Source organism: Thamnophis sirtalis, unplaced genomic scaffold (genome assembly GCF_051295495.1).
Source record: "Thamnophis sirtalis isolate CommonGarterSnake01/CBP01778 unplaced genomic scaffold, rThaSir2_p1.2 scaffold_20, whole genome shotgun sequence".
Taxonomy (NCBI): domain Eukaryota; kingdom Metazoa; phylum Chordata; class Lepidosauria; order Squamata; family Natricidae; genus Thamnophis; species Thamnophis sirtalis.
The window spans coordinates 437,069-458,602 of record NW_028261400.1 but is presented as its reverse complement, the minus strand read 5'-3'; the positions used below and the strand labels follow the sequence as shown (position 1 = coordinate 458,602).

Genomic DNA, 21,534 nt, shown 5'->3' with positions numbered 1-21,534 from the left:
TAGATAAGAAATTGTGCATTTCAACAATAAACAAGGAAAATGGTAAGCTTCAATGTGTCTTTCAATATGTACTTTCATCAAAATGTTCTGGATGATTCCATTTCCACAATGCTTTCTTTTCCCACCCACCTTCTTGATTGGAGAAGGTCCCCTCCGGACAAGGAACACAGTCGTAGCAGCAAACTGGCTCTCCTTCTCGAGCCCTCTTGACAAATCCAGGATGACAACTTTCCGCACATTTGGACTCAGGCAGGGACTGTACAGAAAAAGGAAGAATGCCAAAGCAAGTATGTTAATACTCACCATCCATGGAAAATTGGGGGGGGGGGGGGAAATGGACATAAGCTCATTAGCGTCTAGTCTGCCCTTAGATAAATTATGAAATCTCTCACTAGTTGCAATTGCTTGCAGGAAACACAATTACAGGCAGATTCTTCATTTAGTTCCTGCCTTTTGCTTCTGACATATTGCATTGCAAGAAATAACTTTTCCACTTAATGAAGTGTGGAGGGATGAAATTAAAAAAAGATTTAAGAGTTAAGTGTCATTCAAAAAGTTCTTCCAATGACCCTGTTAACATGCATTCCTCTCTTCTTTATAAAGCCATGATTTTAAAGGGTGCTGATCTATTCCTGTTAAATTTAAGAATTTATTAAATTTAGAATACATTTTAGATTTAATACATTTTTGTGTACCAGATTTATTAAAAGAGAGAAAAACTGTAATGAAGAAAGAAATCTTTGACCAGTAGGATAAGCAAAGATTTCTTCTTCTGGAGAATCTTCCCTCTGACAGTTGTCCAAAACAATCTCCCAGTTAACAGACAAAGGAAAAAGTCCTTTTGAATTAAGACTATCAACTTTAGACCAGATCTTCTTTGCTTCTTGCATATTTATTTGTTCAACTCATATAGCTGCCATGCTGGTGAAACAAGCATAAAACAACCTCTTTATTTTCTAGAATTGTAGTGAGAAGAGGTGAAGGTGAGGTCATTGAGATCACGTCCCTCCAAACATTGTATAATATTGAAGCCTCCCAAGCAGTTTAAGAAAATGATCATTCCCACATTCACTTCTCACTGAAGGATATCCATCATGGTGATTAGGCTTAGCAGACTTGAAAGGGGTCCTGAGGCTTTGGAAAACAGAGAAAAAGAGCCAATACTTCACACACCTTGTTCAGCAAGTTTGTCTTTAAAAGAGCACTTTGGTTGACAATCAGAGTCTCTCTTTCAAAAGTCCCTGTAGACTGCAAGATTAATCCCATATTTGGGAGAACTACCCAAGTCCTGAGGCGAAGAGCCGCTGCTATATCTCCATTTTGGTCCAAGTACAAATTAAAGTTGGAAAGATTGCAAAACTTGTGCTTCGCCAGAAAAGGATGAAACTAAAACGAAAAGATCCAGAAATGTTAAAAGCAGAAATTTTGGTTTCTTATCTCATCTGGTCTTTTCACATTTGAATCTTTCTTCTCCATGATTTGCAGGTATTCTTAGTTGGAAGAAGAAGAGTTACTACTATCTTTAAAAGTGAGAAAGAAAGATTCAGCAAAATGAATCTATCATACATTGATAAAGTAAAATGGACAAAATTTCTCAATTATATACAGGAGAAACTCGAAAAATTAGAATATCGTGCAAAAGTTCATTTATTTCAGTAATGCAACTTAAAAAGTGAAACTAACATATGAGATAGACTCATTACATGCAAAGCAAGATAGTTCAAGTTGTGATTTGTCATAATTGTGATGATTATGGCGTACAGCTCATGAAAACCCCAAATCCACCATCTCAGAAAATTAGAATATTACATGCAATCAATAAAACAAGGATTGTACATAGAACAATATCGGACCTCTGAAAAGTATAAGCATGCATATGTACTTAGTACTTGGTTTGGGCCCCTTTCTCAGCAATTACTGCCTCAATGCGGGATGGCATGGAAGCTATCAGCCTGTGGCACTGCTGAGGTGTTATGGAAGACCAGGATGCTTCAATAGCGGCCTTCAGCTCTTCTGCATTGTTCGGTCTCACGTCTCTCATCTTTCTCTTGGCAATGCCCCATAGATTGTCTATGGGGTTCAGGTCTGGCAAGTTTGCTGGCCAATCAAGCACAGTAATCCCACGGTCATTGAACCAGGTTTTGGTGCTTTTGGCAGTGTGGGCAGGTGCCAAGTCCTGCTGGAAAATGAAGTCATCATCCCCATAAAGCTCATCTGTGGAAGGAAGCATGAAGTGCTCCAAAATCTCCTGGTAGACAGCTGCATTGACCCTGGACTTAATGAAGCACAGTGGACCAACACCAGCAGATGACATGGCTCCCCAAATCAACAGAGACTGTGGAAACTTCACACTGGACTTCAAGCATCTTGCAGTGTGTGCCTCTCCATTCTTCCTCCATACCAAATGAGATGCAAAAGTTGCTCTCATCAGAAAAGAGGACTTTGGACCATTGAGCAACAGACCAGGTCTGTTTTCCTTTAGCCCAGGTAAGACACTTCTGACGTTGTTTGTTGTTCAGGAGCGGCTTGACAAGAGGAATACAACATTTGAAGCCCATGTCCAGGATCCGTCTGTGTGTGGTGGCTCTTGATGCACTGACTCCAGCCTCAGGCCACTCCTTGTGAAAGTTTCCCAATACTTTTGAATGGCCTTTTCCTGAAATCCTCTCCAGGCTGCGGTCATCCCTGCTGCTTGTGCACCTTTTTCTTCCACACTTTTTCCTTCCAGATAACTTTCTATTAATGTGCTTTGGAACATCCAACTTCTTTTGCAATTACCTTTTGAGGCTTTCCCCTCCTTATGGAGGGTGTCAATAATGGTTTTCTGCACTTCTGTCAGGTCAGCAATCTTTCCCATGATTGTGATTCCTACTGAACCAGACTGAGAGACCATTTAAAGGCTCAGGAACCCTTTGCAGGTGTTATGGCTTAATTGGCTGATTAGAGTGGGACACTTTGAGCCTAGAATATTGCACCTTTTCACAATATTCTAATTTTCTGAGATTGTGGATTTGGGGTTTTCATGAGCTGTAAGCCATAATCATCACAATTATGACAAATCACGGCTTGGACTATCCTGCTTTGCATGTAATGAGTCTATCTCTTATATTAGTTTCCAATGACGTGCGGTGAGGTTTATGGCTGGTGAGGCACTGATGTCACCACAATCTTTTTATTAAAATGCCTTTGTAATACAGGGGGTTTTAATAAAAGGATCCACGCCATTTTGTCCTGTCCTTGCACGTTTTCAAGGGGTGGCAGGCAAAAGCGTATCGCCGAGGACCCTAAGCAGTGACCAGCAGTGGCCAACAACAACAACAAAAAAGAGATTTGAGGGGGGAGCAAGGAGCCAAGGAATTCTTTGTGTTTTCCACAAGGGATGACAGTCTCTCCGAGGGGGGGGGAAGAGAGAGAGAGAGAGATAGATGATGATGACAATTAAGTATCAAAAACCTTTTGAGTTCGACAATATAATATGTTATCCAAAATTATGAATAATCTTATTTTCAGATGCATTTTTTTGCCATCTCTGTTATTTTCTTTTTAATAAATCAGACTTGCTTCCAATTTGTGGCTTCTGGCAAACTATGTTATATTGGCTCAGGAAGGAGGGGAATGGGACCGCGGCTCGTGCTGACCTGAGTCGAGCGCTAAGGAGTCTCCTGCACAGCGTGGCTCTTCTCCGCAGCGCAGCCAGGTATTCATTTCTCAGTGGCGGCAGCGGAAGGAGTCGCTGTCCCCACCGCCGTGATCCCGGCCCAGAAAAGTATTTTGCTTGCACGCACAAGGAAGAGATGAAAAGAAAAGGGGAGAAAGAGAGAGAGAGAGAAAGCAATGAAAGAGAGCTGGAAGGAGAGAATGGGAGAGAAGGAAAAGAGAGGGAAACAAATTAGAGAGAGAAGGGGGAGAGGGAGAGAGAAATGAAAGAGAGCTGAAGGGAGAGAATGAGAGAGAGAGAAAAGAAAGGGAAACAAATCAGTGCTAAAAGCCATCCCCGTCCTCCCTCCCTTCCTCTCCACAACCTTCCCCCAAAAGCTTTTTCCCAAATAATACCAGCAGCCATTTCATCTCCACCAAAATAGATACATACACACACGTGTGTGTGCCACACACACCCACACCCACACACACAAACAAAAAAATAAAATAAAAAATGGCAGTAATGGAGAAAGAAGTGAGACCTCCAGAAAATAAAAGAATTAGGAAGCCGGCTCATTCCGTAAAAAGGGAAATCAATGAAGAGATAAAGGTACATCTTTGTGCTCCCCCTTTATTGTCACTGTATCGCAAGCCAGAAGGGAAGAAAAAGGGAAGAGGGGTAGCTGCGGAGTCATTGAGTCACAGGAAGAACGAGCGCCCTCTACTGTGAGGCAGGAGAAGTGTGTGCCTCAGTTGCCTTGGGATTTTTTAGGCTTTTAAGCCTCGCTTAACTCTGCTTGAGTGATCATAAAACACCTAAAAACTAGATGAGGCATGCAGTTCTCCTGCCTCATAGTAGAGGGTGTTTTTTTAGAGGCTTTTTCAAATAGTTAGGCGGTCATTCGCGGTGAGGCAGGCAGCTGGCTAACCTCACCTTTTTCCTTTTACATTTTTTTCTTTTCATGATGAGAGTGGTGAGGCTCTGCCTCACCTGCCTCACCTGACTGTATGTCACAGTTAGGTTCACCTTTTGCATTACTGAAATAAATGAACTTTTGCACGATATTCTAATTTTTCGAGTTTCACCTGTAGAACATTGCAGAGCATCAGAAGATAAATGAACAAACAAGCCAATAAACTCCCTGAAAACTCTCTGAAATCTTCTGGTTTGGGGAGACCCCAACTCAAGTACCAGGTCCCCCTGCAGGCACCAAAAGGCTTTTTCAAGGAGAACAAGAAGAATTACTGAAAATCAGGAGGAGTCTGGGAGCCTCTTTTCCAGCTTAACACAACCTCTCAGTTGGAGAAGGGAGCCCTCTTCCAAGAACTGAGAGATGTTAGGCAGAAGCTTAAGAACGGTTCACTCTCTATTATTCTGGAGTGTCAGACATGGAAAAATGAATCCAGTCATCTGGTTGAATGAGAGGAAAAATGTCTCAAAAGGAAGAGCCATTTTAAAGCAGTTCAGTCTCCCCTTCACTGATTGTTTTCATGCAAAGATGGAGCAGCCATCAATCAGAAGAAAACTGTGGTTCTGGAAGAGATGAGAGATTGGGATGGATAGTTACGGGGTATGAAGGTAAAATTCCACAATGGTAATCACAAACCCATAAAGCCAGGAATTCATTTGAAAATGTGCATCTCCTTTTTACAATTAGCAGTTTTCATCTAAATATATCTATCATGATGTATTTTTGGCCCACTCTTTGGAATATTATCATCCCATGAATGATAAAACTGGCCAAGGCCTTGGCCCTTTTGTACCACAAAGAGGTTCAGATTGTTCCACTCCGTCTCCTTTGGATACTTTCCAAAAATAACTAAATTCCATGAATCCATATTGGGACCCCATACCTGCCACGGCTGCAGCCTTAAAGCCCCCAAACTCTCTTCACCCGCCTTGCTTCTCCTCCTCGGTCTGGAGGAATAGGCAGCATTCAAGGCCTGGGCCAGAGTGTTAAAGAAAGTGTACAAATAGGAATGATTTTGGATCCGGATCCTGTTCCTTTTCTCCTGGGTCTCCAGTGGAGCTTTCTGCGTGCATCTTCTGCGGCCTTTGACAGAAAAGACGTGCTTTGAAAGAGAACAGTGAAAATAGTGATCTTCAATCTCGGGTTCCACAAATAAATAGGGTTCAAAACGATAATATTTCTCCTTGTATTTGGTATGGAAAGCCCAAAAGCTATGGACATATTTGAGAAGTCTGTGTCTTGGGATTGACAAATGACCCAGGACTGTCAAGATCCAAACTTTCCCCTCAATGGGTCCTGGCAAACCCCTAAGTGCAAAATGGAAAGGGAGAATTTTGTCCAAAATGGAATCATATTCTATTAAGTAGACAAAGACATTGACTTGTCTCCACTTAGAGAGAGCATCCCTGAGGGGTGCTGTGTGACCAGTCATTGACAAGAGTTGCGATATAACCACACAAATTCCATTCCTGACAAGCACAGGAGTGAAAATCCTCATGAAATTCTCTCCCTTCTCTGTGTCTGAAGCAAAGAGGCCAATCAGGGTCCATCTGAAGTGGAGGAGCAGCTGGACAATTCCTGGGTACTGGATCCCTTGTTTGGGGAGCATCTGGTAGAAAAAAGGGAATTTACTTTTATCAGTCAGTACCTCTGAAACAGGTTCAACGCTGATCTGAAAAAGCAATGAAGAAAGCTGTGTTATATTTCAGGTCAGGTCCTCTATAACATTTCTCCATTTACTTGTGTCAAATGCTGCACTAACATCTATATAAATGTGTTTTTATTTTCCATTTTCATTTTCGTACAGTCACATATATACTGTGCATAACCGGGGCCATATAACATTAAACAATAAACACAGCCATTCCTCTTGTCAACAATACCCTCAAAAATAGAAACCCAATGTACCTCTTCAACCCTCCATACACCCTTTCTTTCACCCCCTCCACTTTCCATCTTCCCTCCATCATTCCCCTCTACCCTACTTCCCCTCCCCCTCTCCCACTCCTCTCTCCCAATCCACTCCCTCGCTTCCTTCTCACCCTCCCTCCCGTCCTCTCTCCCACCCTCTCTACCCCTCTTTCTTCTATCCCTCTACTCCTCCCTTCGGTGTATTTCTACTATCTATTAATATATTCAGCTTGTCCTATTTTTACAGTGGAATTAAAGAGCAACAGTATACAAGTGCCGTCACGTTACTTTAAAATCTAGCACATACTATGTATCCCCCCCCTTCCTCCTAACACCTCACCACCACCACCCCCGACTTCCCAGAGCCCGTAAACAGTATAGATGTTAGCTGCACTAACATCTAGAAAGCCAGCAAACTGTGGTTTGCCAGACTGACATATTTTCTGATTAGGTATTTCAGGACAAAGCTGTTGTCAATAATATATATATATATATATATATATATATATATATATATATATATATATATATATATATATATATATATATATATATATATATATATATATATATATATATATATATATATATATATCTTTTAACCCTACCTAAAACTCTTATTGTCCTGCAAAGAAAAATTCTTGCTACCCAATCTCAAGCTAATTTAAGAGGATTTTGGCATATAGTTTGGCCACAACATCTTTTAGACAATGCCTAAAATTGTTAAGGTCCCTGTTCACTAATAGGGTGAAAGTAGCCCTTGAATTACATGGAAAAGATATGATTGCATCTAATCCTCACCTACCACCATCCCACTCGCTTTAACATGTTGAGCAAAACACACACAAACCTGTGGGACTTTGTAGGTGCGTCCTAATGTTGACATCTGGATGGAGATTTCTCTGTAAGCTCCATCAACAAGAGCCAGAAGGTTCTCCTTCCTTCCACAGCCGTAGTTGGGGACATTGGCTTCGCCAGTGGAGAGAATGTCCAGCAAGGCATCTGAAGTGCGGAAAGTGCTCAAATGGTTGTCATGGAGGCTGTAGCCAAGTGTGAGATTGTGCAGCAGTTTAGAATTATTGTTCACCATTTGAATGGTAAAAAAGAAGCGAAGTTTTTGGTCAAAGCCAAAAGAAAGGCTACTGTTAAAAAAAACACCATGTTATTATCATCAACAGCAATACAAAATTCTTTTAGTAAAATCTAACCCTCTTTCTCTCCACAAGCCTACTGAGCCTTAAGCTAACATTGATCCGAAACCCAGGATCAGTCAGGGCAGCAGTCAAGTGATGAACCCAGGATTGTACAGGGAGAGGAAAACTTTGTCAACTTTCTTCGGGTTTTTTTCTAGCTAGCCCCATTAAGGCACTTGAGTCCTTTCCATAAAATCAGACAAAAGGGGCAAGCTGTGGAAATCAAAAATATTCAGGAAATACTGTATGTATCCGAATTTACAACCTAAATGCTGGAGATGTGATTGTCTCGATGCTACATATTATCATATATGGTGGACTTGTAAAAAGGTAAAAGCCTTTTGGATAGAAGTATGGTGGATTATGCAAAATGTTCTTTAAAAAAGGATAAAGTTTACTCCTCAGTTATTTTTATTAGGTATAATTACTGATTGTACAGTTATAGAGACTAACCTGATTTTGCATTTAATAACTGCAGCAAGACTGTTGGTGGCGCAATACTGGAAGAAGGAAGATTTGCCTACTATTCAAGAATGGACATTGAAAGTAACAAATTTAGCAGAGATGGCTAAAATATCAGCATATCTCAAGGACCATTCAAACGAGAGATATAAACTGGAGTGGAGAAGATGGATTGACTATACTCAAAATAAATATGGGACTAAGAAATTCCAGATAGTTTATGACTGAAGAAACAAGGAATGATATAATCTGTTTAGAGTTAGCCTAGCAAAGAGGAGTTAAAGCTCAAATGAAAAATGATATTAACTTTTTTTAAAGCTTATTTTAGAATGTTTTTGTTAAAGATTTATACCCTGTATTGGTTCTGGGAAGTCGGGAGGGGGGAGGTTGCGGGTGGGTGGGTGGGGAGGGTAGGGGGAGGGAGGTAAACATTTGTAAAAGTTTTTTTTCCCAAAAATTTTCAATAAAAAAATATTCAGGAAATTAAGCAGGTTCTATAAAACAGAAGTGACATAAGAAGAAAAGAAGGGGAGCGTTAGAACTGCAAATGGAGGGAATGCAACTCCATCACCCTGAATGACTTACGAGCGACCAGAAGGAATAGAAGGAGGACAGTTGAAAGGCAGCGTTACATGCAGTATCTCCGTCACAGTGTTGATCATAGTAATGAGATGGTCTCCAGGCCTGTAGTAGCTCCACGGTTCTTTTCCATCCTGCTGCTCCAGACTCAGCGGGCATTTCGTTCTAAGCTTCCCAGGGACCGGCTGGGACAACAGCAGCACCAGAAGGAGAAGCAGGAGGTCCATAATGCATGAGGGTGAATCAGTTCTGCTCCCATTTCGTAACAAAAGCAATCCCTGCCTGTCTGCCACCTGAGTCTTTTATCCTTTTCTGATGCAAAACCCCTTCTGTGTTGCTTCGGTCTGGCATTTACCTGAAAGGAAGTAGCAGAAGAGTCTCAAAGTCTGGATTGGTGACTATCACGGGGGGAAGGGACTTTTCCACTGGGGAACCTGACCCTTGGGGTCCCTGCGAGGAGGGTTAGCTGGGGAAAAAAACATGTTGGTGGGGAAAATCACAAGTACTCCCCCAGGGCCTCTGATCTGTTGTGGTTGTGGTCCTTTATGTCAGGACATGTCCAGAAAGTGAGGCTAGAGGAGGATAGTTCAACAGCAAGGAAATTGACTCCTGCTCTCCTTCCACATGGCCTCTTGTCTCCAGAGTCTGCTGGGGAAGGTCACCAGAGCTATGGAGTTTGGTTCCCCTCTAGGTCAGGGATCCTCACACTATGGCCTGCGGCAGTTGGTGGGTTTCAAAAAAACTTTGGAACCTCTTCTGTAGGTGTGGCCTGCTTTCCGGGTCCACTGGTGGAACCTCTTCTAACCAGTTCAGTAGATTTGACGAACCGGTTCTACCGAATAGGTGCGAACTGGTAGGAACCCACTGGATCTGGCCCGCTGATGCCATTAATCCAACCTGCACAGGACCACAAGGCTGCCCTGCCCACATGTTCCCACCTACCCACAGTCCCCCACCTGCCTTCTGGAGGCCAAAAATGGGCCACTTTTTTGCCTCCCCAGCCTCCAGAGAGAGACAGAGGGAGAAGGACACACACACAGACAGACAGATAGACAGACACACACACATACACACACACACACATCACACACAGAAGTCCCTCATATGCACCCAAGGCAGCCACATCCCTTCAGTAACCTGCTCTCCACCCCCAGGAGCGAAACAAATTAAAATTTCATTTGTGTGCATTGTTTGGACTGCTAAATTGGCCACACCCTCTCAATCACATTACCACCTAGCCACACCCACCCACCTGGTCTGCCCCCCCCAACTGTTTGAGGGACCGTGAATTGGCCCCCTGTTTAAAAAGTTTGAGGACCCCCTTCCTCTAGGTCAATGGCATTTAACTCTTGTGCTGCTTGTCTTCTAACACCAAGGAATGGAGAGACTTTTTTTTACCACTTTGCCACTCGGTCTGTTGTCCATGCAGGACCCCCATCTTCTTTCCATTTGGAAGTTCATTCGTTTATTAAATATATGGTGTTCTGTGAGCAGCTGAGATCATGGAGGGGCTCTCGGCGTGTTAGATGGTGCAAACTTATTTTTTGCCACGTTATTTTTTACCACCATTTTGCACCTAGAACATTGTTTGGGAGAAGTGGTGGCCCTTCCCCTGGTTGTGTGGATGTACTTGGTGGGGTCGGAACCCTTTGACATTCCCACCTATGAGGTCGTGGTGTGAACCCCCTCCCCAAAAGATCCCCAAGCCCTTTGAAGGTTCTGGGGAGGGTCCCGGTGTTCCTGGTTTATTGCAATCAATTTCTTATCTGGAGTAAACCTATTCTGTAGGTGTGGCCTGTTTTGTGGGAGTGGCTCAGTGGTCATGTGATTGGGTGGAACTGGCTTGGGGGCCATGTGACCGGGTGGGTGTGGCCAATTTGACATCATTCATGCACACTCAGTCACATGACCCCCACCCACCCACCCAAGCCATGCCCACAGTGGCGAAAATTTTTGGGACTCTGATGAAGAGAAAGGGGGGGTGGGGAAGACAGGGGAAAAATTCCCAAAATAGCAATAGCAGTAGACTTATATACCGCTTCATAGGCCTTTCAGGCCTCTCTAAGCGGTTTACAGAGAGTCAGCATATTGCCCCCAACAATCTGGGTCCTCATTTTACCCACCTCGGAAGGATGGAAGGCTGAGTCAACCCTGAGCCGGTGAGATTTGAACCGCTGACCTGCTGATCTGCTGATCTAGCAGTAGCCTGCAGTGCTGCATTTAACCACTGCGCCACCTTGGCTCTAGACTGCTGAAGGATTTAGGGCTGAAATTGCATGCTGGGAAGCAATTGGGGTGACCGGAGGAGGCAGGACAAGGAGGAATCAAGGAGAAAATGATCATACCCTGAAAAATCCAGGGTGTGGGTGCCATACGTGACTGCAGGGCACAAGCGCAGGAGTGAAATTCGGTGTCGAGTCCCATTGCGGGGCTCGCCATACTTGGGAGTGGAGCAGTGGTGGGTTTCAAAAATTGTTCGAACCTACTCTGTGGGTGTGGCCTCCTTTGTGGGAGTGGCTTGCCGCCCATGTGACTGGATATGAAGATGCCGACGACACTTGTCAGAACCACCTTAAATTACAACACTGGCATCCATAAGAATATGATGTAAACTTGCTTTTTAAAAGGCATCTTTGGTTTGCGTTAAAACAACTTCAACATGGAGAAGAAGGCGGGGCTTAGCAGTGAGAAGATGGAGTTTCAGGCTATTCCTGAAATTCCTCTATTCCGAAGGATTTTTGGATGGGTTCTTTGAACTCTAGCTGTCCCGGAGACGACAGTGAAGGTGAGGAGAGACCCAGGACCTCAGAGACACCCGCAAAGTCTCTGGGGGGGGGTATTAACTCCTCGTGCCAATTCCTTTCTGGATTAGCTGCGTGCTAAGTGAAACTGCAGGTTGCCCCTAAGAATGGCAGAAGTGATGTCATCTGGTAAGCTGATTTTATTACTCAAGAGAGACTGTCCGCGCTAAAAGCTTAAGCTAATTGAAACCATAAAATAGAAGAATCTAGCGGCGAATTGGTCTTTTTTTAATGGATTTATGGCTGGTGGCTACTTTATCTCTTAAACGCTTCAAGGAATGCTTCGGCAACCCTCCTCACTGACTCTTTTTAAGTGGATCGTAAAGTCAACTTTCTACTAATTAGCCGGTCACGATCTGACATTTTTATTACTTGGCTGTGCTTACGATCAGATAAGATTGCACAATTTCCAGCATGTCTCTATTTGAAATTTCTAACTGCGACACATCATGGCGTCTGAAGTCCCATTTCAGATTCTTTTTTCCGCATGTCGAGAGCTTTTTGACTCTTTTCAGAGATTGGAAAGAAAATTGGATCATCTGATTTTAAAATATGAAAGAAAAACTGAGATCGTTGAATGTTTGAATGTTCCTGAAATACAAATGGAAAATGTGAGAAATGGCGTCTGGTCTATCTCAGAGGAAGAAAGGAGGGGGTAGCCATAAAGAAGATTCATTTAAAGAGACAGAGTGCAGGAGAAATGGAAACTCCACCCTGGAGAATTAAAGTCAATTTGAAGAATTAAAGTCAATTTTACAAGCCCGGGAAAACATTATTATCACTGACATTCAGAGCCAAAAGGTGCGAAGATATTTTTATTTGGACTTGCTTATAAAAACATTTGGTAAATTTATTCAACGAATGGCAATTGGATTAAATTTTTTTTGCTGTTGGAGGGACACAGGCTGACAGATGCAAGAATATAACTTAAAATTAGCTAAATCTGATTATTTTAATTTGTAATAGATATAGCTGAATAATAATTGATATTGATGGTAATGTATATAATGTGGAATTGGCTGATAGATTGAAGAATACAATTGAAATCTAGCTAATCTAATTGCTCTCTTTGTAACAGATATAGCTGAATAATAATTGATATTGATAGTAATGTATATAATGTGGAGTCGATATGATAAATAACAATCGGATATGAGAAAACATTTTTGGATTATACATAAAGAGTATTAATTACAATAACTACCACTATTATAAAAACTAAATAAAATACATATAATCAAATGCTAATCAATACTGGGAAAATGTTATGATATATGATATAACTAAATATCATGGATGTCCAGCTAAAATAGGATATGAGGATTTGATGTAAATAGAGGACTTTATAAGTAGTAAATGAAATGTCAGCATGTGTTATGGATTAATTCTTTGGTATAGCTAAGGATGAAGGATGTTTAAATAACTATAGGTAATTAAAACTGGAGGTATAATGATGTTAATATGGTAAACATTTGAGTTAAGATATTTGAATTAATATGAATTAATGGAAGAGAAGCACCAAAGCATGTTGTAACCAGCTGATATACTTCTTTTTTTTTAATAGATACCTGTGTTTTGTTCTTTTTCCCCTGCCTGTCGTGTTTGTCTTTTTTTTGTTCTATTTTTTTTTTTTTGCCTTTTCTTTTTGATTTTTTCTTTTCCCACTGGTGTGGGCAGGTATTGTTCAAGATTATTACTTGTATTAATACTTTTAAATAAGAATTACAGTCAAATGAAAATGGATATATAATAATGCTTAAGTTAATATGAGTTATGTTTGTTGATCGTGGAGGATCTGTAATTGATTGATACATTTTCTACAGATGTAAAGAAAGATGATGGACTTGTTTCAATTAAAATTAAAAAACATTTATTAAAAAAAACAACTTCAACACATGCAATGTTCTGATTGCATCACAAACGCAGTAGCCATCCTTATCTTTCACAGAGGCACTGAGTTTTATAAATAGGAGCATGATACTGTAGAATAATCATATCCACGGATCAGTGGTGGGTTTCAAAAAGGTTTGGAACCTCTTCTGTAGGTGTGGCCTGCTTTCCGGGTCCACTGGGGGAACCTCTTCTAACCAGTTCGGTAGATTTGATGAACCGGTTCTACCGTATAGGTGCGAACTGGTAGGAACCCACCTCTGGAGTGGAGGTGGTGAAGGGAGAGGTTTGGAGGGGTCTGGTCACCGCAGCAGCAAGCTCAGGAGTTTTCTCCTGGATCCCTTCTTGTCCTGCCTTCTCCGACCACCCCAAATCCTTCAGCAGTCTATTTTTGAGATTTCCCCCCCTCTCTTCCTCTCCTTCCCTTCATCGGAGTCCCAGGTTTTTTTTGCCACAATGGGCATGGCTTGGGTGGGGGTGGGGGTCATTTGACTGAATGTGCATGAGTGATGTCAAGTTGGCCACTCCCACCCAGTCACATGACCACTGAGCCACTCCCACAAAACAGGCCACATCTACAGAATAAGTTCTAAAAAATTTTTTTAGAAACCCAGCACTGGGTTTTCTGACCCACTGCAAATAACAGCTCGGTTTGGGGTTCAGGAATCGCTGTTGTGTCAGGCCTGCATTTATATTCCTTTTAGAATTTTGGCCTGCCACACTTTCTCTTATTTCATTATGCTGTTTCTTTAAGTATAGTCAATGGGAGGGGGGATTAGAAGGAGTAGGATTGTGGAATGTATTGTTTTTCATTCTTTACTAGAAGCCAAGGTCATCCTTTGTCTCCGCACTTTCACACCTGACCGGAAGAAGCTGGGTGGAGACGCCAGCGTGGAAGAAGATTGGACCATGTGATGGACTGTGGGTGTGGGGACAAGATCATGAACTTTTAACTGGGTGGGATTCTGATGTAACTTCCAGAGTTGGGATCCCACAGCACGATGCCAACATGCCTGTCTTATTAAATTGGAACTTGAAGCATAGTTTTGCCTTCGACTCTGATTTAATTCTGCATGGTATTTGGAAAGCTGACATGTTGTTGATGTCAATGGGGGGGATAAGAGGGGGGGAGCAGGAATTCGTGGCTGAGAATCATAAACAGAGCAAAGGAAGTGGAGGATCCCGTCTAGGGCTGCCATGAACCCCCCTTGAACTGCATCCCCCCAAATACCGAATGGATCCCCCCTCCCAATTTCTCCGCTTCTGTCTCTGCGACGGACTCCCTCCTCCTTCAGGTGAAGCCACAAAGGACTCTGCCCGGAGACCGATGACGCTCAAGCAGGGAGAATTCCCATTGATGCTTCACTGGTTCTGGCCCCTCCCATCTCTAAAGTCCGAAATCAACACTTCCTCACCCAATTCAGAATCGATTCACATTTCAGAGATGAAGGTTTCCGCCATAGGAAGAGGCGCTGCGCTGGATGAGAAGAGGAGAGGCGCACCCCATAGCCAGGAAAGACTCGGAGGTCACAGAAACCCCCCAATCTGAAAGGAAGCTACGGAAAGCCTTCAGATAACCCAGGAAGAGGTGGAGAGGATCCTCGGGGATCTAATCCCAGCTTCTCCTACCCACCCACCCCTTTCCCAGGGGAATCCTCCACTGGGCTCCTTCGGGAAAGGCGCCGCTTAGCTTCGCGGAAGAAAAACGCCATTTCCTTCCTTCAAATCCGTGTCTCTCCTGCTCAGTCAGAACGTCTGGGCGAAGCATCCCCTTCAGATCCCCCCCCTCAACCCCGATTGTGTCGAAATCTCCCTCTTTCTTTCTGTGGCTCAGGAAGATCCCCCTTTTCCTTGGAAAGCAGCCCCGAATGAAGATCCCGCAATAGAGTTAGGCCGTTTCTCCTCCGCTTTCCGCTCCTTTCTTCGGAGAACTCCGATACTTTTGTGATAAGATCTCCTCTGATATCCATGATTTCCCTCTTCTCCTGATTAGTCTCATTTCTTCCTTCGCCATCAGTTGTGATTGATGCAGTCAATGGGGGAGGGATCTGGCAGCCCCTGTTAGTTTCTCAAACTGATGCCCCGCCCCCTTGGACGCCTCCCTTCCCAGGTCCTTCTGGCTGGAGCGACAGAGAGGAGCCAACGCCTGGCTTTTCCAGAGGCGTCTGTGGATGGAAGCCTCCCTGGGGCTCTCTATGCCCCTTGACAAGCTCCTCTTAAATGCAGGTTTTTCTGGCCATGAAAAAGAGCGTTGAGTGTGTTAGTTCAAGGCCAGTTTGACATTCCTTTGAAAGACTCTTTGAATCTTGTGTTGCACAAAAGGTTCATTTATATGCAGAGCCGAGGTGGCGCAGTGGTTAAATGCAGCACTGCAGGCTACTTCAGCTGACTGCAGTTCTGCAGTTCGGCTGTTCAAATCTCACCGGCTCAGGGTTGACTCAGCCTTCCATCCTTCCGAGGTGGGTAAAATGAGGACCCGGATTGTTGTTGGAAGCAATATGCTGACTCTGTAAACTGCTTAGAGAGGGCTGAAAGCCCTATGAAGCGGAATATAAGTCTAACTGCTATTGCTATTTATATTGGGAAGGAAAGTTGGGTTCTACCAGGTGGATGTTTCTGATTCGGCCATTACTAAGTGAATTACAGTTTTTTTTTTTAATGCTCCAGATGATGATGAGCCTCTTAGAGCCGGACTTTTTACTGTTTGTAATACTCTTATTCATTTTCCAACACTTCACTGTTGCTGTGCCTGGTTGATGCTCTCAGGACAAACCATAGAAAGCATATACCATCCTCATTCTGATACTGTGAAGTCTGCTCTTCCCTGTAACCTTAACACAGATAATAAGATTTGTACTGTCCATGGGATGAGTCAAATGTACAGAAACATAAGCGAGGGCGCCAGGTCCTGAATTACGCCAGGACTCCACTGCCTGCTTTAAAGTAAGGCATCCCCCTCCAAAATAAGACAATATCGGCTTTTTATACATAAAATCATCCTTAGGGCACATTATTTTGAATCCCACCACTGAGCTGCTGTGCCTTGTTCCGACGTTCCCCAGGTTCGTGGGACAGGCAAGGGCTGTGCCACAGCTGTATGTTTGGGCAAGGTGAGAGGGGGGCATGGGGGCGACTTACTATCCATCCATCCATCCATCCATCCATCTCTGTGGATCTGAGTCTAGGTTGAATGTCCATCTCTCTCTGCTAAATAAATCAAGAGAACGTGGCGTTTCTCTTTAATCTCCTGTCGAAGGGCCTCATCCAGGCGATCCTGGAGAATGAGGAATTTGCATGAAGTCTGCCTGAGTTGATGGAACGGGAAGGAAAAGGGGGATTGAAAGAGGAGGGGGGAGGGAAAGGGGGATTGAAAGATGAGGAGGAGGGGAGGGAAAGGATATGGAAAGAGGGGGGGGGAGAAACCACGTCAACTTCCCTTGTCTTTGGAGGATTTTGTAAGCCTGAACAACCAAAGAAGAATCAGCCTGACCTGCTCAAAACTTCCGAGATCAAAGCAATCCGAAGACCACCCTCTTCAGAAGGGACCCAGCGCAGCTCTCTGGACTTCTGGGCGTTTGGTGATTTCCCTCCCTTCCTCCCTCTCTTCACCCCTTCCTCTCCCCCTCCCTCCCCTCTTTCCTGTCCATGGGCTTTCCCTCCCTCTTCACCTGCCGCAGGTGAAGAGGAAGGGATCCAGCGGGGCGGCCACTCTGAGAGGAAGGGAGGGTCTCTGTGGACTGAAGAGACCTCATGAAGGGGCGTCTGCACATCCCCAGAGCCGGAAGGCCTGGAGGGGAGGAACTGGGTCCGGCTCAACTGGAGCAAACGGCAGACTTTGCCCCTCCCAAAATTTGGGCAGCTGCCACCTCTTCATTCCTCCCCCAAGGCAGAGGAAGCCCCTCCTTCTCCAGCTGCTGCTGCCTGCAGTTCTGAGTGAAGAAGGGTCCAGTTGTCCCAATCACCCCTCCCCCCACCTGCAACTTCCCAATAAACCCCACCCCGAGATCGGACATGGGGGGAGGGGAGGTTCGGGAGCCCCCGGGACTCAGCCCAGCCGCCGCCCACCAAGGCAGAGGGGGAAAGGGGCTTCTGGCCTTGGGCGCAGCTCCCCTCGCCCCTCCCTCCATTCGCTTCTCAACGAGCAGCTGCTGGGCAGAAGGAGCGCAGCAGCGGGCGAGAGAAGAGCGGATTCCTCCCAGGCGGCTGCAGGATCGGGGTGCGCGGGCGGTCTGCGCCTCTTCCCTCCAGATCCAGGTCGGGGCTCCCATTGCAGAGCCTACGGGGGGAGGGAGAGGAAGGGGCCCATGGACCCACGGCGGGCGCTGCGCCGGGATGGGGCAGAAGGGCGCTGGGTCCGTCGGTGGCTGCAGGAAGTTCGGAGAGGCGACGTTGCCCGAGGGTGGGATGCGATGGTCCCTGATTGAGTCTCTCGATCCCTCGGATGGAACCTCCGTCTCTTCCAGGACTCCGTCTGGGAAATCTCCCCCCCCCCAAAAGAACAAAGTGGGGCTCTGAATTGACAAACAATTGGACTGTCAATGCAGCTTTGGTGGGGGGTTCCTCTGTCAACTTCCCCAACCCAAAATCCCTCGGCCTCAGTCCCTTACTGGGCAGAGAAGAGCAAGAAAGAGGGTGAGGGGTCTGGGGGCTAAACCAGATGATGGTCGATTAAAGCAGTGGTCCCCAACCTTTTTATCACCGCGGACCAGTCAGACGAGCCTCCCTCGGCCTTCCGGACCGGCGGGTGGGAAGGCGGCCATCCTGGGCGCGCGTTCCGCAGGGCGGGGGGGGGCTTCCTTCACGCCAAGGCCGACAGCCCGCCCCGCCTCCTCCTCCTCGGCCGCCGGGGGAAGGGAGGGGGAACCGACCCCGCGATCCGCTCGCTCGGGCAGCCCTTTTTCCTCGCTGCAGTTCGGCGGGGGAAAAAGATGGTGCCGTGTCCTACTTCGGGCGGGCGGGCGGCTGGCGCGGCGGAGGCCGGCTGCTTCCGAGGGGGTGGGCCTCCGCGCCGCGCTCCATGAAGGGAAGAGGAGGAGAAGGCGGGCTGCGGCCGAAGGGCCCCCGAGAGCCCCGCTGGCCTGACGCAAAAAGCGCTTCGGCGGAGCGGCGGGGGGGAGGGGCGGGAGGCAGGTGACACTCCAGGAGGGGGGGCAGAGCTGCACCGCGAGTCTTACGTAAAGCCCCCCCTCCCCGCCTCGGCGGAGGAAAACATCTCCCACCTGGGTGGGGCTGCGCGCGAAGCGCCTCTCGGAACGGCGAAGCTCCCCAAGTTCCCCCGAAACGGCCGTGCTGCGCCCCTCCCCCCCGCAACCTTAGTTTCTCCTTGGGAGGAAAATGCAGTGCCGCCCCCCCTCCTGCCCCCCCTCATCATTCCACGGGGCAGGCGGGCCGGGCAAGTCCGCGGACAAAGTTTCGCCTCCCAGGCAGCCTCCGCCAGCAGCATCCCAAGTTCGGGCCGAGGCCGCCGCCGCCGCCCCCTCCCTCCCGGGGCGAGCAGAGCAAGAGGGCGGGGGGGAGATCGGGCCTCCCCTCGCCCCCCCCAGCCCCGCACATCTGGGGCGGCGGGGGGGGGCAGAGAAAGGGCGCGTTCATGAGGACTACAAAGTTGCAAATATGGCCCCCGGTGGCTGCGCGGCCCGGTGCCAGGTACTCCACGGCCCGGCACCGGTCCGCGGACCGGGGGTTGGGGACCACTGGATTAAAGCATCCCCTCCCCTCCAGGGGCCGCTTCCGTGGAGAAAGGTTTTTCCCTGGACCAGGGAGGAGGGGGAGGAGGAGGGGGTTTCGTGGGCTGCCTGCCTCCTGTGGGTGGGGCTTGCTGGTTTTTGAGGACCAGTTTCTGGCATGCAGGGAGGGGGGGCGCTTAATTAAGGGTCTGGGCGTGTCTGGTGTAAGGAGTAGAAGATCCATTAACAGATTAACAGAGTTGGAAGAGGACTGCAGGGGATGGGAAGATACCTTCCAATATTTGGAGAAGAGAGGCTTGATTCATCCTCCGAAGCCCTTTGAAGGCAGGAAAAGGGAGCAACAGATGGAAGTTCAGCAAAGTGAGATCCAATTTCAGGAGAAATTTTCTGACAGGTGAAAAACTATTAACCAGTGGAAGAGTTTGCATCCTGGAAGATGTGGCTGCTCTATTGATGGATGTTTCAAGAAGAGGTTGGAGAAGTGTTTGTTTGAAATCTCCAGCTTGAGAAGCAGGTTGGACTAGAGCAGTGGTTCCCAAACTTGGCAACTTTAAGACTTGTGGACTTCAACTCCCAGAATTCTCCAGCCAGCAGAGTTGAGCTGGCTGGAGAATTCTGGGAGTTGAAGTCCACAAGTCTTAAAAGTTGCCAAGTTTGGGAACCACTGGACTAGAGGACCTCCAAGGTCCCTTCCAACTCTGTTGCTTTGTTATTCTGATTCAGTCCAAACATGAATTCAGAAACTGGTCAACAGAATTGCTTATTAAAAACAATCTTATGCACCTTTGAAAATTTACCAGGTGTCAAATATCAACAAGAAATCATTTTATAAAATTTCTCTCTTGGGTTGTAGTTCAGTATAAATTTTAATGTATACCACGTATTTTTCCCATTGCTCCAATATTATGACCAAAATTATAACCAATCCAGTGAATCATGCTACATTTAACATATTCGCTGTTAATGGATTCATCATCTACTTCTTTTTAGCTTCTTCTTATTTTATTCTTCCTCTTCTGATTGGAATTGCATGTGGGTTTTGTGTGTTATATTGTCATATAGAGTCATTCTGGAATCTAGCAGAATCTAAATAGAATAAACAAAAATGATGATTTTCTTGATTTAGGTACTAGATGTTCAACTATTAAAAAGGCGTGGCATGACAAAACCGCGTTCGTCAAAATAGCGGTGATAAAACCGCGTTGCTAAAGCCGCAACGTCATCACCGCCATGACAACAGCACGGCAACAGAAGGGCGCTTTAAAACAGTGCGGCGGCAGAAAGCCGATTTAAATTAAGGTAAGGGTTAGGATTAGGTTTAGAGTTAGGTTTAGGGTTAGGTTTAGGGTGCTGAGTGCTTCGGAAGGCGCGGATTTGCCCTCCGGCCTTATGTCAGCGCGGTAAGGTCGCATTTGCTTTAGCGATTCGGACAGCGCGGATTAGCACTCACGCTTATGTCTCCGTGGATAAGGGCTTCGTGGTATTGTGGTGGAACCTAAAAAGGCAATCTTTCAAATAAAAAGTGTTTGGGTGTCGATAAATAGACAAACCAATTTTGGGTGGGTTCATGAGGCTGCCTGAGTCAAGATGGATTAAAATAAGGACTTTTTAAGTGTGTGTCTGGAAATGGACTCAAATGAATCTTGCTGGACTGATTTGTCACATTTTGAAATAAGGCTCTCAAGTGGGAAAGGAGCAGGAGGTTAGGAAGGCCACAGTTGTGCAGAGGCACATCTCAGGCCAAACCAGTTATTATTGAAGGAAGCAATAGAACTTTGCATTGTATTTCTCATTCAGGAGGCTGTTTCCAAGGTGACAGAAAACTTCTTGGAAAGAAAAGAGGGAGGAAGAAATCCCCAGGGCTTCCAAAATTATAGGGGAAACACCTGCTACAGTTCCTTTGCAGAGCTAAAAGTCATCCTGTAAACAAGAACTTCCTCCCAAAGACAAAGAACATTCTCCCTCCCTCTGCATATTTGTGGTTTTTGTTTAACTACACAAAGTTCTGATGACAAGTTTTGACTGAGCCTGATTGTGTTCTTGGAGATGGCCACACTATTGTATCAGCTGTTTTTGTGACAATGCCCCTGAGCATTAACTTTCAAAGTAAAGTAAGTTTATTCTGCTCCCTGAAATAACAGAGAGCTATTTCAGATCTGTGACGTACTTGGGCATTAATCAACCCCTGGGATTTTCTCTTTAACTACTATGCCAACAAATGTCAGATTTATTTTTCTTCAGCCGCAGGCCCTGTGTATTCCCTCTGGGGCCAATTTCAAGGACTGAGATGCCAAACATCTCAATTCTTCATGACTTATTTAAATCCATCTCTACCCCTATCATTATGAACCACGTGGGGATTATTTCCCTTTCGTTTCTCTCCAGAGAAACGGCCAACAAA

General features: G+C 45.6%; 1 protein-coding gene across 1 annotated transcript in view; it reads left to right on the top strand.

Moving 5' to 3' along the window:
- LOC148042234 (uncharacterized) overlaps nucleotides 1-21,534 on the top strand; it is an 845,903-nt gene that overhangs the window by 441,803 nt on the left and 382,566 nt on the right. The window contains exon 9 of the mRNA XM_087703082.1: nucleotides 6,145-6,154. Coding sequence (XP_087559208.1) covers nucleotides 6,145-6,154 — 10 coding nt within the window. The remainder of the gene's footprint in view (nucleotides 1-6,144; nucleotides 6,155-21,534) is intronic.